We start from the raw sequence: 21361 nt of genomic DNA, 5'->3' as shown, positions 1-21361 counted from the left end.
GCTATTTATACCTACATCCTTCACATTATACAAAAACCAAAAGAAGCAATATATTAGAACTTCTATATCCTATGCAGGCTATGCTACCATATTTCAGTTTTGGATATCAAAAACTTTATGGCTTGTCAAACATTTACTACTTTGAACCACCCTATTTCATTTTAAGATATCAATATATAACCTTTAGGTTTGTCTAACATTTACTACTTTATTTTTATTTTTATATAATAATACTTATATAAAAATTATTATTAATATACTCTCTAACATGCTTACTCACTATTCTTAATATAGTTATTTTTATTGGTTAGGATTTATTGAAAATTACAAAATTAAGAGGAAGAAAGAGAGTCATTAAATAGAGTGTAAGATGTGAAATTTTGTGTTTTCTAATAAATTTGAACTAATTAAAGAGAATATATTTAAAAGAGTGTGTTAGAAAGTGTGTGTGTTGCTACTCTCTATTTGTGTATGTGCCATTTATTTTTTAATCAGAATAAGTTAGCGAATTATACTTGGGTGCATTTTAAAAGAAATGGTTGTAACTTAACAAATTTTATAAGCATTTACTAATGTGCACCTATTTATTTTTTATTTGGAATAAGTTGGTAAATTATATTTGAGTGCATTTTAAAATATAAGTTAGAAAATCTATATATATATATATATATATATATATATATATATATATATATATATATATATATATATATATATATATATATATATATTATTCCTTATATCCTTTTCTTGGATTATTAACAAAGTGAAATTCTAACTAATAAAAAAATAAAAAATTATCTTTGTGTGGACTAAGATATTTTGGCTGAAAGCCCGTGACTAATACTCCATGTTATTAAAATTTATTCATGGCATGTTTACTTCGGTGTTTGAATCAATAAATTAGACATTTCAATGTGAAGAAAGAAGAAAAATGAGTTCTAAATATACTCTCAATAAGTTGACACTACAAGAAAATTTATATTTAGTGATAATAATATTCATCACTAAAAATTTAAAAAATCATTACTATATATATCTTGTGACGATATTTTCATTTGTCACCTATCGTTACTAATATTCGAGTCACTGTTAAATTAGTGACGAATTTTTGTATGTCACAAAAAATAATATCTATTATGATGAAATTATCATCACTAATGTTTATAAATAATAGTGACAAAATTTAAGCTATCACAAATATAAAGGACAATAGTGATGATTTAATCGTCACTATTAAAATTATAATCACATATACTATCATTATTAGTGTCAAAAAATATTTCAAACTAATTATTATTTTCTTTTATTAACATTTTGTCATTAATTTTTTAAATAATAATACTTATGTCATTATCACTAAATTAATTTTTGAATACCATAATTATACACATTTATTTTTAAATATGAAAATGAATACAAGTAAAATAAATACACATTATAACAAATATTGTAACACCCTTACTACCCCAACACATACATCATAATAATGTAATTAAATTAAGAAAAATAAACTTTAAAATTTGGTAAAAGGGTTCACATAAACTTCAAAAATCGTTCTTTAATAACCTTGAATATTAAAGATTTAGAAAATGAAACACAAAAGTTTACAAATTATTTTCAAAATGATATTTACAATTCCAAATCCATATAAAAATTCTTTCCTAAAAGTCCTTTGCCCCGATGTCACAATATCAGAGCATAACCCTTTCCCTTTAGAACTCAACACTATGAGTGCCTTCATCTTCACCTAAAAGAAAACCACATAAAAACAGGACGGTGAGAGATAGATAACATCATATATGAACATAGAGCTACCCAATTCCCACCCCACACCGTGCACCAAAATATCATCATTAAATATAAACAACAAATACATCTCATATAATTACCAAACATCATTTTTTTTCAATCATACAAGCTTTCATACACATGCTCACTATATGCTCATACACATCTCCTCTCCTAAGAGTCTCAACTTGGCACTCCGCACAATGGGCGTACCTCGTCAATTCTCTTAGTTGTTGCCAATGCGGGCATACCGTTCTCACACCCTCCCAGGGCCGGTATGTTGCACGGTTAAACACCCAGCGGCCCGTGCAAAGGCAATCCACCCACCGTTAAACCCTCTGTGGCCAGTGAGCTGCGCAGTTAAACACCCAACGGCCCACGCATGGAATGCCTCCCGTCATGGTCCCCCCCTGTCTCAACTCCTCTCTGGGCCTAGGGTCCAATGCAATATAGCCACGTCTGGCTTCTCAAGCACCACATGCAACTCATAAGTCTCATGCAACTCATGCATCCCATGTAACTCATAATTAATGCATATCCATTATATAACATCATCACATGTCAATAACAATCCATGCAATATCATCCTCACATGCTAGGTACCTATCATTAAGTTATCAACATCATAGATCACAAATTTCACATAATTCTTCACACACATCACAATATCTATGACATTCAGTTAATAATTTAACCATAACTCGAGATATACATATCCTTTCTAAGTGATCCCAACTCCATTAGAATCCTAACATCAATATCTACCACTTTCATGAAGAACACAAATCCTAATAAAGTCGTTTAGGTTACCATTCAGGGCTCACAAAAATTGATGTTGTGGTTCGCACACAGATTGGAAGGCTCAAATTGCAACTCACATAACTTGATCAAATATTAATATTTTTACACTATTCTTGTGTCTAAATGGTAGCCCCAGATGTCTAGTTTCTAACAAAACAAACGGCACTCGATTTGGATAACTACACAGAAAGATATCGCAAAATTACAAACGTATGTCGGGGTCCCGACGCCCGACGCCCAAAACTGGCGCTGAGCGCCCAAATCTCTGCCCAGACTCCCCCTCTGTGCAATTAAACCTGCGTTTTACGAGTTCCAACAAGGTTTTTACCAATTTTCACTACTTCTACACCCCGTTGGTTCAGTTTAACTCCATTTATATTCTTCATACGTTCCAAATCAATCCATACACATCTCAAGCCTCAAAAATTGGTTTCCATTGGTTTTACAAAAAAAAATCTAAACTCTTCTTAACACATAAAATTCAAGTCATCAAATTTAAGGATAAAGAATTAACAAGAAAGCCCCAATGGAATTCAAAGACAATTCAAGAAATAAGTTCTTCCAAATGAATTAAGAATTTAGAACATCGATTGCACAGATAATCGTTCAGAATTTTAAATAGAGTTCCTAGAGGGACTTAGGGATTGCCCTCACTACCCGAACACCCCTATATTCACATATGAAGAAACTCATCCCCCGTACCTTAAGGATGATGAACGAAGGCCAACAGAAGAACGACGGAGCAATCTGAACACTTTACGCCTTCCTTCAAGAATTTTCTCCTCTTTTTTTCCCTAACCCTTCAGAACGCAAATGAGGCAGATAGGGTTAACACCACCTGACTCCTTTCTTAAAATTAATCCATTGGATTGGGTCAACCCAACCCATTTTCCTTCTCTTCTAACCCACTTCTAATTTTCCTCAAAATAATTAAATAAAATAAATACATGTATATTATAAAATATTTTTTCTCTATAATAATAATATATTTCTGACCCTAAATATAATAATATAATTTCAATAACAAAATATCATATAAAATCAACATTCTCTTAAAACATATAAATATTTATTTAAAAATGCTAATAAAAATACTTATTTAATACGTACAAAATAATTGTCCAAAATAATAATTATTTAAAACGTATAAAATAATATTCCTCTATAATTATTAAAATAATTATGACCAAATACCATCTAATAATAATAATAATAATAATAACCTTTTTGAAAATTGGGGTGTTACAATACTTCCCCCATTTTAAGAAATTCGTCCTCGAATTTATGAAATGAAGAGGTTCGACTATGACTCCTTCATTAAACTCAAGATTCTTCCTAAACTTCCTAGGCAAACCCACAACAAAGTCTAGACACATTATCTCACTTCCAAACAGGGACATCTAAAGGTTACAAAAGTCCTAAAAGGCTTATGATGTTCTATCTTAGACTTATATTATACTAAACATGAGTACACAAACTTCCTCTCCTCCTCTCTTCACCTTAGGCCACCACGCTTCCGCTGCGCCACTCTGATACATGTTAATAGCTCCTAAGTGGATGCTAAAAGTACTCTTTTGTCCTTCCTCTAAGATCATCTCTTAATTCGGGATTACTAGGCACCCAAATTTTGTTTTTGTACCTCAAAACAACATCGATTCCTACTCAGAAAAGGTTACCTATATTCCTATCAATCTTCTTCACTTGGTTCACTAAGAAAGGATCTGACTCTTGGGCTTTTTCTAATCTCATCCATTAATTCACTAGTCACTTTCGACATACTCAATTCAATGCTTCTAAGGGTAAGCTCACACATCAAGCTTAAGTCTGTAAACTCTTCAATCAAATCCAACCTTAAATCATCAAAGACGATAGATGAAAGATCATCCTACTCAAGGTATCTGCCATAATATTAGCTTTTCTTCTATGACCCTCTCTAAAGATCAACCACCTAAGCATAAGTGCACTAGGTACACATACTAGATCTCAAAGTCTTACCACTTCATCTATACCCGAGATAAACACTTATCCATTATCTTGTCCTATAGCCTCATATCTTATCACCAAAATGAATCAACAAATTATGTTCCTCCAATTTTCCTTTAACAATCGACTAGTTATTCGAGTCATACCTAGTTTCACACTACTAAGGATAACCTCATAAATCAAGCTTAAATCCCTAATTTGAACTAAAAGATCCATCTCTCTAATCATAAGGAAAAGCAAATATAAAGGTTTCCTACTCAAAGCATCGATCACCACATTGGCTTTACCTAGATAACAACTAAGATTAAAATCCTAGTCCTTAAGAAATTCCAATTATCTCCTTTGGTCAAAAGATATTTAAGGCTCTAATGATCACTAAATACCTCAAGCTTAGAATCATATAGGTAGTGTCTCCAAATCTTAGTATAAATATTACAACCGCTAACTTAAAGTCATGGGTAAGGTAATTCCTCTCGTGATTTCTCAATTTCCTAGAAGCATAAGCTACTACCATTCCTTCTTGCATCAACACTCCGCCCAAACCTATCTTAGAAGCACTACTATATACCATAAAAGGCTTACTAAAATCCAGTAATATTAACACTAGTCAATCTTTCCTTAAGAGTTTGGAAACTACTCTCACACTCACTATCCCACATAAAGGCAACTCCTCTTTCTCGTCAATCTAGTCTAAGGTAATGTTATTTTAAGAATTTTCTCAATAACTCTCCTATAATAATAAGTTTATCTAAAAAGACACTTAACCTCACTAATTGAGTTAGGTATCACCTACTGAAATACAACTTCTACCTTAGATAGATCTACATTATACCCTCACTAAAATTACAGGACCTAGAAAACTCTTCTTATACAACCAAAATAATAATAATAATAATAATAATAACCTTTTTGAAAATTGGGGTGTTACAAATATGATATTAAAATAAAATATATCCATTACATGTTCAATGACAAAAATACAATCATATTCAACATTGTTGCGATCAATCTAAAATATTACACATTGAATTACTAAAATTTCATAATTCTTAAATTTAACAAAATTTCTAAATTAATAATAAAAATAGCATCTTCATGAATTCCAAACCTGCAAAAAAATACAACAAAAAAATAATAATTATTAATAAAAATAAAGTAATTAATATTTAATAAAAATGTAATTATATAAAAAGTTAAGATAAAAATATTAATATAAAAGACTTTCAAATAAGAAATAAAGTTGCACGATTAACTAAAGTATTTAAGGTGCTAGAAAGGTTGGCGTGATCCAAGAACATATATATGCAAAAGTGCAAATGGATATATTATACAACTATATTTTGTTAGTTTTTTTTTTGTCTAAAAATCAAATATATAAAGGTTGCAAAATAAAGATTTGGGAACAATGTTAGAGGAATGATCTTGTATTGACTTTTGAAGAAAATATCAACAAGTTACACGATAAAACAATTTTTTTTCCATGAGACAAACGTTATTTATCGCATCTTTCACATGCCTATATTTTGCTGAATCAATCTTCCACATAAAACTTGAGTATAACCTTGTGTCTTTTCAAGTAGTACTGCAAGAAATTATAATTTTACAAAATATGTAAAACATCAAACACTATATTAACAAACAAAATAATCTCATTTTACATGGAAGAAATGTTCAATATATAAAAAGAAAAAGAAAATTAATGTACAAAATCAACTCACAAGTTTATTTCAAGGTTTCCATCCTTGATATGACTAGGTAGACAAGAGTTTTGTTATTGAGGTGAACTGAAGCACTTACAAAATAGCTACAAAAACAAGATCCATGGGTTAATGAGTTTGACCATTTAACAAAACCCAATCATTTTTTTATAGCCAGCAAAACTCAAAATTATAGATAAAATTGTCAAACAAAAAAAAATCACAGCATAACATTAGCAATACAGTGCACAACTTGAGACAAGAAAAGAAGACACAACACACAGTAATTACATAAACTATTAATTTCACAGATTACAAATCTAAATAATTAACGTATGGTTGTTTATCACTCTTGAAATACGATCCCTACCCATGCAAATTTCAAGTTATTCACCTAGTGTGGAAGATATTTTACAAACCTTGAAGGATTGCGCTTATGCAAAGGAAATCGAGTTGAGATTGATTGATATTCCAGCAATAGTTATTATAATCTCCTAGGTTAGTATTGATCCTTTGGTGACTACGGAGATTTATGAACGAATATGTTTTTGAAGATGCAAAATGGAACGCGTCACATGTTTATCATTTGTTATATATTCTTCACTTGCTAAGAATCACTCTTTGAAACGTGAAAGGGAGTTACAACTTCCATGAAACGTGGCCTTCTTTTTCTCTCCAATTTACTTTTTCTAACTCCTCTATTTTTTTTAAACAATAATGACTATAATCTATTTTTTTTTTTACGATAGCTTCATAGTCTCAAGTTATACCTATTCCCTTAAATTTATTAAATTAAAATATATAAGTAGTATTTTACGGAGTAAATTTTTATTTTTATAATTAAAATTATAATGAGTAAATTTTTAATACATAAATTATATTATAATTATTTAATTCAAATTTATAATAAATATTTTTCAATTTAAAACATACAAATTATATTAGTATTTTAATTTGTGCAATTTTTGAAAAAATGTTTATTTTATATAATCATAATTTATAATATTTTTTTTTTTTGAAAATTTAAATAAAATAATAATTAAATTTTATAATAAATAAATATTTATAGGTACTATATTGAATTTTAATATTTTTAAATGAAATATTAATAATTAAAAATAACCTAATATTCTAATATAAAATATTTATTATAAATATAAAATATAATTTATATGTAATCTTTATACCAGTAAGAAACGGATATTTTATGTCCATATGAAAGAAAGAAGAAAAAAAAAATAACGAAGTGAGTGTTTAATTAGAGGATACAAGATGTTTGATAAATAAATTGATAAAAAATATAAAGAATAAAACTGAAAATAATCTCTAAAAAAAACTGAAAATAATAATTAAATATAAAAAATTATGAGAAAGAGAGTATTTTGAAAGTTAAAAGAGAAAAATAATTTTAAAATACACCAAAATAAAATATCATGTTAAGGCAACAACCTCTAATTTTTGCCATTGCAACACCATGTGTGGAACTCGTGGCAACTACGGTCACCACAAGGCCACTTATTACATTCAACATTGAATTATCATAGTGCATAGAAGCCACAAAAAGACATAATGAAAAAGCATTGGCAACCCTCCACCACCGACAACGCAAGACCAATCAAGTATGTTACAAAGTCGATTGCATATGTTACAAATAGGAATGACAAAAATACTTACACTCGCAAGTATCTGCGGATAAAATCTGTTATAGATAATAAATGGATAAGTTAATTAGGTACTCACGGATAATAAAGTCAGATAATTTTTTACCCGTTTATAAACGGGACAGGAGCGGATATGATGATATCCATACCTGCAAGTACCCGTTTAATAATATTTCTTAAATATCCTAATTAAAAATAACGTTATAGTAATTCTTCTTTTTGATTTTAAAAATATATTTAATGTTGAGATTCTTAAATTAAATTTTATAAAAATAAATATTAGCTAATTTTTAAATATTTAATAATTTTAAAAATTAATATTAGATAATATTTAATAATTTTAAAAATATTTTTAAATATTCAATAATTAAAAATATGAAGAGATAAGAGATAAGATAAAATATATAAGTGAAATAAGAAAAAGAAAATATGAGAAATTTCAAATTCTTATCATTTTTTTTGAAGAATTTGAAATTCTACTATTTCAAGAAATTTTACAAATATTTAAATTTCAAATTCCTTATAAATTCTCCATCCAAACAAAATATTTCATCTCAAAAAATTTAAAATTCTTTAAATAATTAAATTACTCCATTTAAATTCTTCATCCTATAAATTTATAAAATTCTTCCTCCAAACACTCTATAACTTTTTTCCCATATCCCATAAAGCCATGACATAACTTTGATGTAAAGGCTACTGATGCAAGGAACTTTAATCTGTACAATTAAGCGCACCGAGGTTGAATTGACCATGTAGGATCATTATCATCTTGTTCCCATTAAGCATTTCCATTTCAGTAATTATATATTTAAAAGTATTTTTACATGTTATCCCTCAAACAGTTGAAATAAAAATTAAATTTTACATTAATAAAATAAAAAATAATAATTTATAAAATATATACATATGTTAATAATTGAGTGATTTTTTAAAAAGTAATTAAAACAAAAATCTTGAGAATATAAATTCAAAATGTATAATATCTCACTGTTATAAAATTATATTTTTGCAAATATCCCGTATTAAAATAATAAAATATAATTCTCTTTTCTAGATATAAATATTCATTCAGATAAATAACATAATATAATTCTAATACAAACAAGTTTTTATTTTAATAAAAAAAATACTTTTAAAATAAAGAAATCTAAACATAAATTAAATTAAACTAAATTCTCTTTTAATTAAACTTAAATTTAGAAAATTAATTTCAACTCAACTTTTTAATTATGATATAAAACACACACAAGTGCACGAGGTTGAATTGATCATGTAGGAATACGGATTATTCATTATCAAGTTACCGTTTGAGCATTGAATGGCCACAAAAGATTGCTGATATATCTTGTAATTTTTCTTGATTAGTTGACAACGAGTGGAGGGCAAATCAACTAGTCCACAATCAACAAATAAAGAAGAAAAGTCAAACTGATTGATATTTGTGTGCATTCAACTAAGCCTTGGCTGAAAATTGTAATCCATTCTATGACCTTTCTCTACATGTGGATGTAGACAATAAGTGGCAACAAGTTATTCATGTTACCAGTGACTAATATCTAGCTCTTGCAGGGAACAAATTCAGAGGAAAAAGAATATTGAAACTTGTGGTGCCATCCTTCTTTGCTTACAAGAAGACTGTTTTTTTGTTTTTTTTGGTACAGTGGCAGACAGTATATATAATATCCTGAAAATTTTATTCCCCTATTCTCTGGTTCTGCAAAAGAGGGGCCTCAGTAGAGTATGATTCAGAGCTGTAGACTGCACCCTCTTCTTCAACCTTTTCTTGACTTTTCCCCCAAATGACAGCATAAAAACCAATAACAACTATTGCAGCTCCAATCACACTGTACATAAGTCAAGTTAGACCCTAGTAATTATATTCCTTCTTGGACCCAAAACATATATTTTAAATTGAACATGTTAACAAAAGAGAAATTATATTCCTACTTATGTTTGTTAGAACTTTCTATACAACTAAGGTAGACATACAAAGAGAAAAGAAACAAGTATAAAATAAGAGTGACAGAAAGAAAAAAACAGTGGATTTTAACAAAATACTATAGAAATATGAAAGAAGAAAACAACTCTCAACGGTTCGCTACTTCACTTCATTAAGAAAACATGGTCTCATACCTTCCAACATAGAGATTGTCCCCAAGAAAAGTAATCCCCAAGATGACTGCAAAGACTATTTCAAGTGGCTTAAACATTGCGACATAGACAGGACCCCTCTTCCCCATGGCCCATGTATGGATAACACCTCGAAAGGATAACACGAAAATTGCCTGCATAATGCATTGAAAAGAAGATCAAGTTAATCCCAAGTCACAACATGGAGAGTTATTTATGTTGACTTGACATAGGAAATAACATCATTTTCTATTCTTACTGAACATCCAATAGCTATCAACTCCATATTAAATCCCAATCTCAAATCTTTTAGATCCTTTACTGAAATCACCGCAGCAGGAACAGACAGTATAGAGACTAATGCAATGCGAGTAAGTACCACAACCAGCTCTGCAGGGTATTCTCTAACTATCCGTGTCTAGAAATTTAAAAGAAGTAAAATCATAAATCAATCACCATAGTCATGCTAGTCATTGCAAACATGCCAAAAGGTGTGTCAGATTTGCATTCATTACCAGAAGTATATAGTTTATTGAAAGAAAACAGCTATGAGCCGCAAGCAACGCTGCCCCAAATACCCAGTCAAATTCCATAGACGAAGCAAGTTTTTTAGGTAACAATTTAAGAGAGGGACCACTATTTATCACTGCCTGCCCTTTGTAAAGAGACATTATCAAGGCCCCAGAGATTGATACAAATGTGCCAATAGACTTGGCCACGGTGCTGTTAGCTTTCCAGACAAATTTTTCCATCCTGTAGGACCAAGTTTAATGATTAACTAAGAAAATTATGTCAAACTTACCATAACCTATCATTAGTAAGTGTTCATTTCTGATGCTTTGACAGGTCAATCTAAAGTTTCATTAGTAAGTGTTCCTTTCTGATTAAAACTTAATAAAAAGATAAGTTATTAGAAAGTAGTAGTAAGAAGAACCTGAAGATGATGGCAAGTATGAAGGTAAAAGCGGGGATCAAATCAGAGAGAGCTGAGGCCAAAGTAGGAGAGCTGTAACCTATGCCAAAAAACTTGAACATCTGATTACTGCAACTGCAAGAAGCAAGACACAAGAAAAAGGATCAAGGAAGAAATTAATATCCAAAAAAGATTAAAACAAGAACAAGCATAATAAACAGAGATGGTTAAATCAAAGTAAAGTAAATAATTACCTGATCAATCCTACAACAAAAAACAGACCAACGATGTTGTAGGAGAGTGGAGGAAGTGTTCTTTTCCTGCACAAGCAAAATTAGAAAAATAAGGCAACACATAACTAGTTAGAATTAATTAAGATATGGGCTATGTATGTACGCATACCTATAAAAGATTAAGGTTATGAGAAAGAGGAAGCATGCAGCGAAGGCATTGGAGTACATGACGAACACAAAGTCATTCATGCCCTTCTTCATGGCTGCTTTGCTTACAGTGTTGACGATCACGTCCAACAACTCTGCCGTCAACATCACGGCAACCACGCCCACTTCCTTCATTCTTCTGTCTCCGGTGAACACAATTCGCTACGCAGAAGAAGATGCTGAGTTCTTTTTGACTTTGGAGTTGACAGTGAATTAGGTACTGTTTCTTAAAGGGACAATATGGTAGGATAAGAAAATGATTGAAATTATGGCAAGCAAAATGATAAATATCTAAAAAAGAAAAAAATACATGTCACGCATGATTATGGCAAGCAAAATAATAAATATCTAAAAAATAAAAATACATGTCATGCATGATGAAATATGTTTTGGGTCTCTGCCTGCCAATATAATTATTGGCCTAAAATGAAACTAACCAAAGGGAATAACCAAGTGACTTGCTTGAAATTGACGTGCTTCACTTGGATCATTTTTTAATCCATCTCTCTATCCTTTTCCTTTTTATAATGATAACTAATTAATGCTAATATACTTACATAATAATTTGTAATTTTTAGTTCCCTTATTTTAAATTAAGTAATTTTGATCCTTAATTTTTTTAAAAAAATACTTACAATTTTAGTCAAATATTCAGTACAAGACTCCCCTGTAAATGTTTACGGATGAAGTTTCAAATTTCAAAGCGTAGAAATATTCTAGTAGTTACTAAATGTAATTTAATATACTCAATTTACATTTTGATTATGGAGTATGAAAATGCAAACGACCTCAACTTAATTAGGTTCCAAGCTCAGCCACTGATGTCTTTTTCGTTTTTCCCCAACCAACCAAACAAGTCACACGGTAGATTAGATAGAATGGTCGTTGGAAAAACAAAAATACAACAATCAGCTTTAATTTGCTGGATAATTCTTGAGACCTGAAGCATGAATATAGTCAATTATAGTGTGAGTGACTCAATTTTCCTAAAACTACTTCTAATTCCATGTTGAAAGTAAAAGTAACAAATATTGTTACTTCTATTTTCTTTTTTTTCAAATTTGTGCAAGCAAGTAGAAATCAAAATCAATGTCTAATGATTGTAAGGTATGAAATATATAAGGCATAAAAAGTTAACCAATGTTCTCAAATTTAATTTTTTTTGTTAAAATATTATTTATTCAACAAATATATATTATCTAAACGTAAATTAGTTATTAATTTTTAACTTTGAGACACTTTATATATCATGTCTACAAATAAATATAAAAAAATTGACCGGACAATATTTGATAATCTCACACGTGGAATAAAATATATTGAACATTGTTGGGATACAAATAAGTCTCATATTAATAAAATAAGAGAAAAAATAATAACCTATAAAACACGTTCATACTCCTGATAGACCTTTTAGGTGATAACCAAAAGTAATACCGTAAGGGCTTAGGCTCAAAACGAATAATATCTCACCATTGTAAAGTTTATAAAAATAACTCTTATAAAATATTGTCTCAGACAAATATCATAAAATAATCCCATAAAAAACTTCACACATTTAACCACAATAAATAATCATTTGAGTATCTTATATAACAAGAGAGAAGTGAAAGAAAAATAGGTAAAAATGTGATTTATTTCTTTTTTCATAACATTATTCTAAAATTTTGTTTTAGACTAATTTGAGTTGACTAAAAGATAAGTAAAACTTAGTTAAGAAGATTATTTTCATCAACAGTCTAATTTAAATATTATTTAAACGATTCGACTTTTGATTAATTTAGCCTAAAATAATTGGTTCTTTAGAATTTACGAGTTATATATATATATATATTAATAATTCCGTTTTTTTTTTTTAAATTGACGAGGTAAAATCATCCCAACAAAATTTAATTAAAAATTATGAGAGTCAATCGTAGAGTGTACATTCGCCTTAGCTACCAAGGAAAAAATGGTAAAACTCCGTCCAAAATTCTCAAATTCAGATTAACAACTAAGAGAGAATTGTGTTGTGCTTCCCATAAAACATATTAAGGTCAGGAAAAATAAATAAATGAATGAAACAAAAGGTTGAGAGATCTGATTATTAAAATATAAACACACAAGCTTTGCAAATTTTGTGAATATCTTTAAAAATATAAAAGCTAATCGGGTTATCATATTGGAGATTTGTAAGTCGGATTGAAAAACTCATAAACCTATGAATAGAAAAAATAAATCACATATAAATATAATAACTGTACCAACCCCTGAGCAGGTGACATTATAGCCCATAGCGACATTGTGTCACTATAGGTCATAAGAGACATTATGGCCCATAGTGACATTGTGTCGCTATAGGCCATAGCGACTTTTTTTTTTTTTTTTATGCTATTTCCATTTTATATCAATAAATTGTGTCGCTAAAAATATTTTATTTTATTTTAAATTTATTATTATACACTATACAAATTTTTTAAGTAAATTATATTTGTTAAAAAATATTATATACTCAAATTTAAAGTAAATTATTTTATAAAAAAAATAATTAATGGGTGGCGTTGTAGGCTATAGCGACTTCATTAAAGTCGTTTTGTGTCATTAGGGGCTGTAGTGACTGTGTATGAGGCGCTATCAGCTATAGCAACTTTCATAATATGGCGCTCATGACTTCTTAAAATTATAAAAATTACACGTGGCACGGGTGTCACTATGACCCATAGTAACACTATAATAAAATGCTCCAAAAGTATAAATAGTTTCAAAACAATCTTATTTACGTGATTAATTTTAAAAACTACCCTAAATCGATAATCAGCCGACATAAGTTCCATAACGTATATGATAAGACATGATGGCACATGCTCAATTATACGACTTACAAATAATATCGGCATGCAAAGTTGATTATAAGGATTGGTCAAAAAAATAATTCAGGTACCAAAAAATCATGACACAACAACCATGATGATTATCCTATCCAAAATAAAACATCTGATCACAATACACATAACATAAATTGTTAGAAATTTTATTTCTAATAATTATTGTGGGCTACATATATTATTTGTAGTATTTATATTAGTTATTTACATTTAGTTGGGCTCAATAAAAGTGATATAATGTTAGTGAGCCTTTAGACTGCCAACAAGAAAAAACTGATATGGGCCCAAATAAGTGGAAACCAGATTTGGCCCGTTAGGGGTTAATGGGAACCCTAATAGGTTTAAAATCGTAAAGATGGTCATGGTCCCCAATATGCTAAATCAGAAACACACGTCTCTCTGTCTCCCATCGGAAGAGTAACATCAAGTCCCATCAAGAAATTCAGTGATTTGCCTGAGGAAGATCATTGCACCAAAAAACTATTCTGCTGCAACCTTTTGATCAACATCAATGGATATAGGTACGTGTTATTAACATTAACTCTGTAATCTGAGACAACGGTTCTTAATTTTTGATTAATGGAAAATTTCTATTTGGCTTAAGAAAATTTTATCCCAACAAGTGGTATCAGAGCTGTCATTGTTATTATGTTATGGGGTTCTAAAGTGTATTGTTACAATTTTTTTCTTTCTTCATTGACAATACGTGTATTTGAATGTGTTGGTCATTTTTTTTTTGCTTCAATTTGGTTTAATTGATTATACGGATAAAGAGATCGATTAAAAATTGAATTTTTTCTTAAAGAGAATTTTTTTTTGTATTGTGAAATTGTATAATTTTTTGTGAATGTTATATATTTATATATGTAACAATTTTGCAATGATCCAGAATATATTGTCAAATGAAGAAATTTTTTAGGTTTTTAATTTTCTCACTGGAAGTGAGATAATTGTGCAACAATGCAATAAAGGAATATTTTCTCATCAAAAGTGAGTTAATTGGGCACTAATGCAATAAAAGAATATTTTTCTCACCGGAAGTGGGAAAATAATATGAAAAGTAAAAAAGGAAAAGGGTTGATAAAGACACAAATATAATATAAATATTAGGCTAAAAACCTATTTTGGTCCCTTATAATCTTTTTTTGTTTCAATTTAGTCCCTCATTAATTTTTTGTCTCAATTTGGTCTCAAACTAATTAATTAGTTTCAATTTAGTCACAAATTAATTAATTGGTTTCAATGTGGGACTTTCCGTCCAAATTGCTTTAACGGTGTTAACATTTGGCCACGTGGACGCCACGTAGATGCATACGTGGATGCCACGTGGATGAGAATTTTTTTGAAAACACCTGGACCCAGAACGGCCCGTTCTGAAACCGGAACGGGCCGTTCTGGGTGCACTTTTGGTGTATTAATTTTGCATCCGGAACGGCCCGTTCCAGGTGCAAAATTAACACACTGAAAATGTAACCAGAACGGCCCGTTCCGGTTTTTTTTTAATATATAAAATATTAATAATTTTATAAAATATATATTATTAATTATATTTTAATTATGTTATTATATCTAATAAAATAAATATATTAATATTTTTTTATGTTTTATTTTATTATGTTTATCTTATTAATTTTTATCATTTTATTCTTTTAATCTTAAATAAGTTGCAAAAAATTATAAAGTGATATTTAAATATTTCTTCAAACAGAAAGAGAAAAAGAAAAAATTATTACTCTATTTATAAGACAATTATATTTTATAAAAATAAGTAATTTTAAAATTTTTACCATAAAAAAATATTTTTCAAAATTATTATATTTTTTAATAAAATTAATCAAGAATATTTGTTTAATTGCATTTTTTATCTCTCAAGTATTACAATTGTGCAGTTTTGTGATCTCTAAGATTTTAATTGCAGAATTTTAGTCCTTAAAGAATTACAATTGCGCGATTTTGGTCCTTCAATTTTTAATTGAATAATTTTAGTCCCTCGAATATCATAATAGTATGATTTTTGTTTCTCCCATTAAAAATTAATAATTTTAATATATATATATATATATATATATATATAATGTTTTAAAATTAAATAATTATTTATCTATTCAAATTAACGTATATTATAATTTTCGATATTATATCAATAATATTATTAATAGATTTATAGATAATATATAAATTTTATTTATTTAGTAATAATAAATATATATCATTTGATACATTAAAAAAAATAATATACGTTAATTTAAATAAACAAACAATTATATAGTTTTAAAATATTATATATATATATATATATATTAAAATTTTAAAATTATTAAATTTTTAATGAGAAAGACTAAAATTGCACAATTATGATATTTGAGAGATTAAAATTGTTCAATTAAAAATTGTGAGACTAAAATTACACAACTATAATCTTTTAAGGACTGAAATTACTCAATTAAAACCTTAGAGATCAAAATTGCATAATTATAATATCAAAAACACAATTAAGTAAAGAATATTTTATTCATAGTTTTGGAACGGGCCGTTCTGAATCCAGAACGGGCCGTTCTGAAAGCAGAACGGGCCGTTCTGTTTTCAGAACGTCCCGTTCTGCTTCACTGGTGGTGTTTTAATTTTGCAACCAGAACGGCCCGTTCCGGTTTCAGAACGGGCCGTTCCGGTCCAGGTGTTTTAAAAAAAAATTCTCATCCACATGGGTGTAACGTATGCATCTACGTGGCATCCACGTGGCCAAAAGTTAACTCCGTTTAAATAATTTAGACGGAAGTCCCACATTGAAACTAATTAATTAATTTGGGACTAAATTGAAACCAATTAATTAGTTTGGGACCAAATTGAGACCAAAAATTAATGAGGGACTAAATTGAAACAAAAAAAGATTATAAGGGACCAAAATAGGTTTTTAGCCTAAATTTTATGTTTGATCCTTTGAGTACCACCAGAAGTGGGATTTTTTTTTTGTCAAAATCATTGTTGTAATATTAAATGATATTTGGGAAATTATATGATTAATATATTAAATTCCACATTATCGAATTTTTAATGGCATTCACGTAAGAATTATTTTGTTGAAATTTGATTGATATTATGTTCAAATTTAAATTGATATTTTTTTTATATATCAAATTTGAGTGCGAATGTTGACAGATTATAGACCCTCTTTATTAATTAATTTTTCTGGTAATTTTTTTAATTAAATAAATTGATGTAATATATTTCCAAAGCAATCCCTATTATAGAAATTAATTTGATTAAAATTACAATAGATGTTATAGTATGAAATTATTTATGCAATTTGTGCTCATCCCAAAGGAAGACACAATTTGGCCAAATAATAACATGCTTGTGATGATAATAAATATGTGAAAATTATAAAGTTACAATCATGTGAATAATAGTCGGTCCAAAGAAAGGCTATTATTTGACAGAATTAATTGTCAATATTTGATCGTTGCATTGAGAGTACCACTAACAAGTTGATTTGTATGTTCAAAGACAAAGAATTAATGTTGTGCTCGATATCTTGTAATGGGTCTATTATGTAAATAATCTGCATGTTTTATTTATTTTATTTTACTTTATGAGCATGTAATTAAATTATTATTTTTTCTATGTTCTATTACAGTTGCTGTTGCTAGTGCTGTTAACTTATCTGCTCAAATTAATTGTATACCTATGCCTAATGGGACAAACTTTAAGGCCTGGAAGGAAGCAGTTGAGATAATTCTTGGCTGCATGGATCTTGATCTTGCACTTCGGGCTGAGAAACCTACTCCAAATCCGGAAAACTTGGATGAGGATAAGGTTGAAAAGTGGGAACGCTCAAACCGAATGTGTTTGATGATCAGGAAGCGATCTGTTCCAGAAGTTTTTCGGGGCTCTATTTCTGAGAGCCACAATGCTAAAGGTTTCCTTGATGCCATTGAGCAGTATTTGACCAATAATGAGAAAGCTGATACAAGCAGTTTGCTTGCTAAACTTCTCTATAAGATACAAAGGTAAAGGAAACATAAGGGAGTACATTATGAAAATTTCAAATCTCGCGTCAAAACTAAAAGCACTAAAGTTAGAGTTGTCTAATGACTTGCTCATGCATCTAGTTTTGATTTCTCTTCCTACACACTTTGTGTTAGAAAAGAATGGCTCAATCCAAGAGGGGGGGTGAATTGGATTCTATGACACTTTAAATTTTTTTAGAGTTTTTAGGATCTTTATTTCAATTCAAACTTTTCTAAAAATGAATTTTCAAAGAATTTTCTCAAAGATTTGTTAATGAAGAATGAATCCTATATGCTTTCTTGATTAACCAATAATGAGATTCAAAGTTAATAACAATATGTAATCCTTTGATTCAGTTCAAACCAATATTGCTCAAGCAAACATGTTAATCAAGAACAATTTTTTTCAATATACAATCAAGATATTACACAAAGTAGAAGATAAAGGTAAGAGAAGATTGCACAAGTCTTTTATCTTGGTTCAGCCACTCCACATGTGACCTACATCCAGTCCTCAATCATAACCTGATCAAGATTTGTTCCACTATCTTAATGAAGAAGTTTTACAAGCATACCACACATGCATATACTCCTACATTCAAGATAACCACTTTCTTGACCTCAAGAAAACACTCCTTGTAGAAACCCACTACAAGAATTTCTTACCACTTGAGAAACCTACTCAATATTTACAAGTATTCATACAGAATTAAGGAACGAATTCACCTGGAATTCAGAAGAAAATCTTAATCTCTTTCATTTCAAGAATGTGATGATGATGATCTTTTCACAAGGCTTTTTCAAAAACGTTTTTCTTCTTGGTTTCACAAAGAAAACTCCCAAGAATGTCACAAAGACTTCACAAACACGTTTTTCTAATTTTGATTCTCAATTCTAACTCTGTTCTGAAGTTTCAAAATGGTCAAACTATTTATAAGTTTTTTAGAACCAGATAATCGATTATTTTAAAGAATAATTGATTATTTTGTTCTTCATGATTTCTGGAAATCAACCAAGAACAATTTAATCAATTATTTTGCTGGACAATCGATTATTCTAGAGAGTCATTTCTGGGATAATCGATTATTTCACAAATAATTGATTATTGCAGCAAGCCATCCTTTTTGCCTATTGCTGGAATAATCGATTATATTTAATGATAATCGATTATTTTGAGTTAGTTTTCAAAACTTTATTTAAGTCTCAAAATAACTTTTTAACCTTTTAAACTCATCATCACACACACCTAATCAGATTTAGACAAAGATTAGCTTATGCACAAAGCACACACAAAACATAGACTCAATCAAAGAAATTTGTAAGCTACTCCTATTACATAACATTTTTCTTTGACTTTGTTTTTGACTTCTAAGTTGTTGATGTCCTTGGTCATCTTTGTTCTACACATTTGTTATCATCAAAACCTTTAATCATCAGAGGTGATCTCAATCTCCCCCAATCTCAACACTTTGGACAATTCAAGGTGAGTTATAATACTCAGAAAGATAAATGGACCTTGAATGAATTGATTTCTCACTATGTGCAAGAGGAGGAAAGGCAGCAAAGAGAAAAGACTGAAAGTGCTCATTTAGCGTCAAGTTCTCAGAATAGGTAGAGAAAGAATAATAAGGATGTTGTAGAAAGGACTTCTCAGCAAAAGAAAGTCAAAAAGGATGAGAACACACCTACTTGCTTCTTCTACAAGAAGCCTAGGCACATGACGAAAGAGTGTCCCAAGTACGCCTCTTGGCGTGTAAAGAAAGGTAATTTTCTCTCTTTTGTTTGTTCTGAAGTTAATTTAGCTTTTGTACCACATGATACTTGGTGGGTAGATTCTGGTGCTACTACTCACATTAGTGTATCCATGCAGGGTTGCCTTTGGAGCTGACCCCGCCAAGTGATAATGAAAGATTTATATATGTGGGTGATGGCAACAAGGTCACAGTGGAGGCTATTGGAACATTTAGATTACAGTTAAAAAACTGGATTTCATTTGGATTTATTTGAGACTTTTGATGTACCGTCTTTTAGGCGAAATTTAATTTCTATTTCTAGTTTGGACAAATTTGATTTTTCTTGTTCATTTGGAAATAATAAATTTAGCCCCTGTCAAAATTCAAATGTTGTTGGTTCTGGTTCTTTAATTGATAATTTATACTTACTAGATGTAGTTAGTTCCAATAAAGAAAATTTTCACATTGATTCTCGTGGTACGAAGCATAAAATAAATGAGAACTTAGCCACCTTATGGCATAAGCGTTTAGGCCATATCTCTAAACCCGAGAATTCAGAGGCTTGTGTCGGATGAGATTCTTGAACTTTTTAACTTGTCAGACTTTGAGGTTTGCGTTGAATGTATTAAGGGTAAACAAACAGATTCTAGAAAATTAGGTGCTGAAAGGGCTAAGGACGTTTTGAAATTAATTCACACAGATATTTATGGACCATTCCCTACGGCATCTTGGAATGGACAACAATATTTCATTACGTTCATAGATGATTATTCAAGGTACGACTACCTATTTTTAATTCATGAGAAGTCTCAATCCCTACATGTTTTCAAATCTTTTAAAGCTGAAGTTGAGCTTCAACTTGGAAAGAAAATTAAGGCCGTCAAATCTGATCGTGGTGGTGAATATTACGGTAGATATGATGGATCAGGTGAACAATGTCTAGGGCCTTTTGCACTTTTCCTAAGGGAATGTGGCATCATTCCTCAGTATACTATGCCTGGGAAACCAAATATGAACGGTGTTGCAGAACGTAGAAACATGACTCTTAAGGATATGGTGAGAAGTATGATTAGTCATTCTTCCTTACCAGAGTCATTGTGGGGAGAAGCGCTTATGACTACAGTCTACATCCTAAATAGGGTACCAAGTAAAGCAGTTAACAAAACTCCTTATGAGCTATGGACGGCTAAAAGGCCAAGTCTAAAACATTTACACATTTAGGATTGTCCGGCTAAAGCGCGTCCTATAGACCGCATAAAAGCAAGCTGGAGTCAAGGACTGTTAACTGTTATTTTGTTGGTTATCCTGAACCTCTCTTGGGGCTATAAATTTTACAAT

The 21361-nt window shown here is 29.7% G+C and overlaps 1 protein-coding gene and 1 long non-coding RNA gene across 4 annotated transcripts; both read right to left on the bottom strand.

Annotated features, from left to right (window-relative positions):
- Positions 1 to 762: 762 nt before the first annotated feature.
- LOC145959046 (uncharacterized) lies at positions 763 to 7196 on the bottom strand. Its single transcript, XR_014434658.1, has 4 exons — positions 6692 to 7196; positions 6294 to 6379; positions 3295 to 5683; positions 763 to 1750 (listed from the first exon to the last, which is right to left on the bottom strand). It is a non-coding gene; the product is annotated as an uncharacterized LOC145959046 (long non-coding RNA).
- Positions 7197 to 9346: 2150 nt separating this feature from the next.
- LOC109791921 (WAT1-related protein At3g28050) lies at positions 9347 to 11686 on the bottom strand. 3 transcript variants are annotated; one of them, XM_083077005.1, is made up of 7 exons: positions 11382 to 11686; positions 11234 to 11299; positions 11001 to 11114; positions 10582 to 10819; positions 10308 to 10484; positions 10070 to 10221; positions 9347 to 9780 (listed from the first exon to the last, which is right to left on the bottom strand). In XM_083077005.1, the coding sequence occupies exons 1-7, from the start codon at positions 11552 to 11554 to the stop codon at positions 9630 to 9632; spliced, it is 1071 nt and encodes a 356-aa protein (XP_082933131.1). In that variant the 5' UTR covers positions 11555 to 11686; the 3' UTR covers positions 9347 to 9629. The 3 variants fall into 3 exon arrangements, with proteins under 3 accessions (XP_082933131.1, XP_020206870.1, XP_020206871.1); XM_020351281.3 differs by having other exon boundaries at positions 10326 to 10484; positions 11382 to 11683; XM_020351282.3 differs by lacking the exon at positions 10308 to 10484 and having other exon boundaries at positions 11382 to 11685.
- Between the last annotated feature and the right edge of the window lie 9675 nt (positions 11687 to 21361).

The sequence above is a fragment of the Cajanus cajan genome, chromosome 6 (assembly GCF_000230855.2).
Source record: "Cajanus cajan strain Asha chromosome 6, NIPB_CcT2T_4, whole genome shotgun sequence".
NCBI lineage: Eukaryota > Viridiplantae > Streptophyta > Magnoliopsida > Fabales > Fabaceae > Cajanus > Cajanus cajan.
This window is presented reverse-complemented; position numbering and strand designations above follow the sequence as displayed.